Below are 6,000 nucleotides of genomic sequence, written 5' to 3'. Positions count from 1 at the left end.
ATATTGATTGACAGCTACTTCTAAGATTGATTATAGCTGCCAGTCCTGTCTATATGGCCTTTTATACTCTTCCTAGAAATACATAAGAAATGTCAAATATCTGGGTCAGACTCATAAACCCATCCATATCAATGGGCCACCAGGTTGGACACGCAGGACATGGTGTCAACTGAGTGACCCTTGAGTCAGGTCATTGTTTCATTGATTTAACAAATCTTAAAAAAAAATAATTAATAAATAAATCCAATGCAATGAAACAAGCTAGCCCAGACAGACTGCAGGGAGCTCGCGTGCCCTCCCCCCAGCTCCTAGCTCATTGGTTAGGCTGCTTTGTCTTGGGGGAGCTGTAGAAGGTAGCTTCATGCCCCCTCCCTTTGTGTTGAGGCAGCTGCAGCACATTTGAATGTATATAGGGGGGATTTGAAAGGACCATTACCAATGGGCCATCTGTCTCCCAGCCAGCAGTAGGAGCACACAGACTAGGATCAGCCTGTCCTTATAGTCACAGTGATCAGCACCAGGGGTTGCAAGCGCTGTCTCTGCCAGCATGGTGTTAGTCCACGTAGGATATCTTGTTCTTCCAGTCTTTGGCTCTGTACGGAACCGAGGTACGGTGGTGGTGGATGTGGTGGTGGTGGTGGTGGTGGTGGTGATGGTGGGCTTCTGATGGGGAGGGGGGAACAATTGCACTAAATGCTATGATGTGCCTGACACAGGAGGGAGGGAGAGGGCAGATATGTTGATCAGCCAGAGCCTTGAGGTCTGCAATCTTCTGCTTGTGTGCCCTGTATCTATTTATAGAGACACACAGCATATCTGCTCTATGGATACATTGTATCTGCTTCTAGTATTCTGCATGGATACAATGTATTATTTTGAAATGCCATTATGCCAATGCTAGTAAATAATGTCGTGTTGTATTTCTATTTACAAATAGATGCATGGATACATACAGATATGTTGTATGGGTACTTTGTATTATTAAGTCACAATTATTCCATAAGAATAGTGTTATAGATACATTATGTATCATTCTAATATTCTGCTGTATGGATAGATTGAGAATTAGGAATCCTGCTGACCACAGACATAATGAATACCTTGTATCTATTTCTTATAAGCCCATAATGTATGGATACATTGTAGCTATACATTTTAAATACATGCTGTTTGGATACACTCTATATACATTCTAAATACATGCTGTTTGGATACATTCTATCTATACATTCTAAATACATGCTGTTTGGATACACTCTATATATACATTCTAAATACATGCTGTTTGGATACACTCTATATATACATTCTAAATACATGATATTTGAACACACGCTATATATACATTCTAAATACATACTGTTTGGATACATTCTATCTATACATTCTAAATACATGCGGTTTGGATACATTCTATATATACATTCTAAATACATACTGTTTGGATACATTCTATCTATACATTCTAAATACATGCTGTTTGGATACACTCTATCTATACATTCTAAAAACATGCTGTTTGGATACACTCTATATATACATTCTAAATACATGCTGTTTGGATACATTCTATCTATACATTCTAAATACATGATATTTGGACACACGCTATATATACATTCTAAATACATGATGTTTGGATATATTCTATATATACATTCTAAATACATGATGTTTGGACACATACTAAATACATACTATTTGGATACATTCTATTTATACATTCTAAATACATGCTGTTTCGATACATTGTATCTATATATTATACATACATACTGTTTGGATACATTCTATCTATATATTGTCAATGCATGCTGTTTGGATACATTCTCTCTATACATTATAAATGCATGCTGTTTGGATACATTGTATCTCTACATTATAAATACATGCTGTTTGGATACATTGCATCTATATATTATAAATTAATGCTGTTTGGATACATTGTACATGTATACATTTTAAATACATGCTGCTTAAGTACATTGTATCTATATATTATAAATATATGCTGTTTGTATACATTGTATCTATATACTATACATACCTGATGTTTGTATACATTGTATCTATATATAATAAATAGCTGATGTTTGGATACATTGTATCTATATCTATCTATATATATTATAGGATGCTATTTGTATACATTGTATCTATTATTGATACCTTATGTATAGATACAAAGTACCTATTTAATATAGAGCTGTGTTGTATGGATACATTGTATCTATTTCTTATAAATCCATGCTGAATGGATACATTGCATTGTTGTATCTTATTGAGCGTCCTGCAGTAAGCAAGTATTGGCTTCCGTTTTTGATATCTTGGCCCTAATCTTATTTAGACATTTGCTGTATACTGTTTTATTTAAGGAAGATCAGATCCAATTACTCTTTGTGAGCCACCCCCTCCTCCTCATTGCTTCGTTTCATCCTCACATCAGCTGCTTTTTCCTACTGTCACCAAATTCTCTTGCAAAAAAAAAGGTGGCTGCAGCTTGGTGGTTAGAGGAGGGGAGGCTGGGGTTCATTTAAAGAAAGGGAGGGGGCTGGTTTCACCTGTATGTAGCATTGTTGTTATGATCTAGCAGATGCTTAAATATTCTAGCTATCAAAATGTGCAAAGGCTATCAAACACCCCCCACCCCCACTCTCCATGCAAATTGCTGATGACCTGACATTTTTAATCATGGCACAGTGCATTTATTTTTAACCAGCTCAATTACATATGGCTCCTCCATCTTTTGTTAGATTTAAGATTAGTGAAAAATGAATAGATCTAATTTGTAGGATATTTGGGACGAGATCGATAGCGATATATAGACGATGTGTTTGGACTAGCCACTGCATTTTTATACAGACCTGTCCTTCCTCCACTGGTGAGGTCAGCAGATAGTTGTTCTTCAATAATTTCCTGTCCTCTCCAGCCTGGGGACTATTGGCTAGTGATTGGGATGATGCCCCAGTACAAAAAATGTATAATTTTAATATTATGCATCTAAACTGTATGCATGCAAAAACAAAAACATCTACCCTTAAAAAAAAGGTTTATTGACTATGGGATATTATTACATTTGCATTTATCAATTCTTTTTTTTTTTTTTCCTTCATTGTGTAGCACAGTGAATGACCCAACATGCTGCTCTTGGTGTAGTCCTCTGCCTCTGCATATACCTGTATTGTGACACCCTCTTAACCATTCCTGTTTCCATCTGAAGACAACATTGTTCTCTAATTAAGCTGCAGTATCCCCTTCTTTCATGGCTGCTTGTCCTTTCTTTGTTTATGGAGAAGGGTTACTATCTGGGTAACCCTTGCCAATGCAATTATTATTCCTCCGCCTCCACACTCGTCTACCACCGCCACTATCACCATCACCACCACCTTTATGCTCCAAAAAAGGCTTTCGTTTCATTGTATCATTCAATAAAAAAAATTATAAATTATAATTAAAAAAAAAAATTGCAAAAAAAAAAAGTAAATTTGTAAAAATATATATATTATCTCTTAAATATTTAACGTAATCCTATACAGCCATGTGAGGCTGGAGCTCTGGCCACTATAGCCCTGCAACAAGGGGATACTGATGCTTTATAATGAATTTCCTAAAATCATATTTTTCTTGTTGAAAACTGTAGAGAATGTAACCCTGAATCTGTTTTTCTTTCTTTTTTTTTTTTCTATTCTTTGTAGTATCATTGTAGTAACATAGAAACCTAGCCATTCAGTAGAGCTGTAGAGAATAACAGCCATTTTTATTTGTATCTTCATCTTGTTTAGCTAAGTACATTACACTGTAAATTTCTGTTAAGTGGATTCATTTTGCTTTCGGGAAGACCAGGCCTTGGTCTAAGCTAAATTTTAAAGGAACTATAGAAAGGGATGGGGAGGATGGGGGTGGGTGGCCATTAATTTTCCAATTGTATTTTCCAACCATCAGAATCCATTGTTTGCAGTCTACCTTTGAAAATTTTGGGGAAAAAAAAATCAAAAATATTAAAAATAAATTTATAAAAAAAATTGCAATGACAAATTCAAATAATTGGCTTTGAAAATTTTGGGGAAAAAAACCCCAAACTATTAAAAAACAAAGTTTAAAAAAAATTCAATAATTGGCTTTGAATATTTGGAAAAAAAAAAATCAAAAATAGTAAAAATAAATAAAAAAATAAAATTGAAATGACAAATTGGAATAATTGGCTTTGATAATTTAAAAAAAAAAAAATTGAATTTAAAAAAAATTGCAATGATAAATTGGAATAATTGGCTTTGAAAATTTGGGGAAAAAAATCCAAAATATTAAAAATAATAATAAAAAAATTACAATGACATATTGGAATTATTGGCTTTGCAAATCTGGAAAAAAAACTAAGGAATCTTGAAAATAAATTAAAAAAAAAATTGCAATGAGAAATTAAAATAATTGGCCTTAAAACTTTTGGGGAAAACCCCCCAAAAATATTAAAAATAAATAATAAAAAATTAGCAATGACAAATTGGAATAATTGGCTTTGAAAATTTGGAAAAAAAAATCAAAAATAGTAAAAATAAATAAAAAAAAATTGAAATGACAAAATTGGAATAATTGGCTTTGATAATTTAAAAAAAAAAATTGAATTTAAAAAAAATTGCAAATAATAAAAAATTATCAATGACAAATTGGAATAATTGGCTTTGAAAATTTTGAAAAAAAAATAAAAAAAATATTAAAAATAAATTTAAAAAAATGAAATTAGAAATTGGAATAACTGGCTTTGAAAAATTAGGAAAAAAATTAAAAATATTAAAAATGTTTAAAAAAATTGAAATGACAAATTGGAATAATTGGTTTTAAAAAATAAAAAAATATATAAAAAAAAATTAAATGCAATGATAAATTGGAATAATTGAAAATTTTGAAAAAAAAAATATTAAAAATAAATTAAAAAAAATTGCAATTACTTATTGGAATAAATGGCCTTGAAAATTTGAAAAAAATACTACAAATAAATTTAAAAATATTACAATGACAAATTAGAAAAATTGGCTTTGCAAATTTGGAAAAAAAAAAAAATATTAAAAATAAATTTTAAACAATTGCAGAGACAATTTAGAATCAAATTGGCTTTGAAAATTTTTGAAGAAAAACAAACAAAAATATTAAAAATAAATGAAACAAATTGCAATGACAAATTAAAATAATTGGTTTTGAAATTTTGGGGAAAAAAATTGAAAATATTAAAAATAAATAAAAACAAAATTGCAATGTCAAATTGGAATAATTGGCTTTGAAAATTTTGGGGAAAAAATCAAAAATATATATATAAAAATTGCAATGACAAATTGGAATATTGGCTTTAAAAAATTTTGAAAAAAAAAAACAAATATTGAAAATAAATTTGAAAAAAAATTGGAATAATTTTATTCTTTAAACCTTGTTGGCAAAATGGTTGATCCATTTAACAGGAGTATCCTTTTTTTTCTGCTGTGCTATAAAAACTACTTTCTGTTCTTATTTTGTGGGTAATGTTCTGTATCTGAAAGCCTTTAGTCGTGAACCTTTTTTTTTTCACCTTTTATTTCATGTACTAAGACTAAAGCATGTTCTGTATTTTTTTACATTACCTAGTTATTCTGATGTAAATCTCTCTGTAGAGGCGTACCCTGCTGAAATGTACTGTGCTGTAGCCTACACATCTACTCATTGTATGCCGCTTTTGTTCTGTTGTGCCCCTCCAAAGCATGGTGGGCTTGCCTTTTTGTATCGTGTGCATGACTCTGTTACACTCAGTTTCACAAATACTAATACAACAATCTTTCAATAAAGAAACTAGTTTTCCTATATTAACCTAGTCTGCCTTTTCTATTGCTGTTTTCCCATTTATTGTCGTACTCCTTTTTCTCTAGTAGATCTATATATCCCTCATACCTTATTACTGAATCTCCTTCCTATGAGTGAATGACTTTAGTTTCTTCGCTATGGGGGCCCTTGTTAGAATTTATTTTTTTTCACTTTATT

The 6,000-nt window shown here is 31.2% G+C and overlaps 1 protein-coding gene across 2 annotated transcripts in view; it reads left to right on the top strand.

Moving 5' to 3' along the window:
• Window positions 1-320: 320 nt before the first annotated feature.
• Window positions 321-6,000, top strand: part of ARK2C (arkadia (RNF111) C-terminal like ring finger ubiquitin ligase 2C) — a 214,631-nt gene continuing 208,951 nt past the window's right edge. Inside the window, exons 1-2 of one of the 2 annotated variants that reach the window (XR_012752919.1) lie at window positions 520-608; window positions 3,121-4,626. Coding sequence is in view for 1 of the 2 variants with exons in the window: in XM_075343112.1 (XP_075199227.1) it covers window positions 548-608 (61 nt within the window). In the remaining variant the exon portion in view is untranslated. Of the gene's footprint in view, window positions 609-3,120; window positions 4,627-6,000 lie in introns of those variants that run through there. The other variant, XM_075343112.1, reaches the window with a different exon arrangement.

This window comes from Anomaloglossus baeobatrachus, chromosome 1 (genome assembly GCF_048569485.1).
Source record: "Anomaloglossus baeobatrachus isolate aAnoBae1 chromosome 1, aAnoBae1.hap1, whole genome shotgun sequence".
NCBI classification, from domain to species: Eukaryota; Metazoa; Chordata; class Amphibia; order Anura; family Aromobatidae; genus Anomaloglossus; species Anomaloglossus baeobatrachus.
Note: the sequence above shows the minus strand (reverse complement) of the source record. Positions and strands in the feature narration are given on the sequence as shown.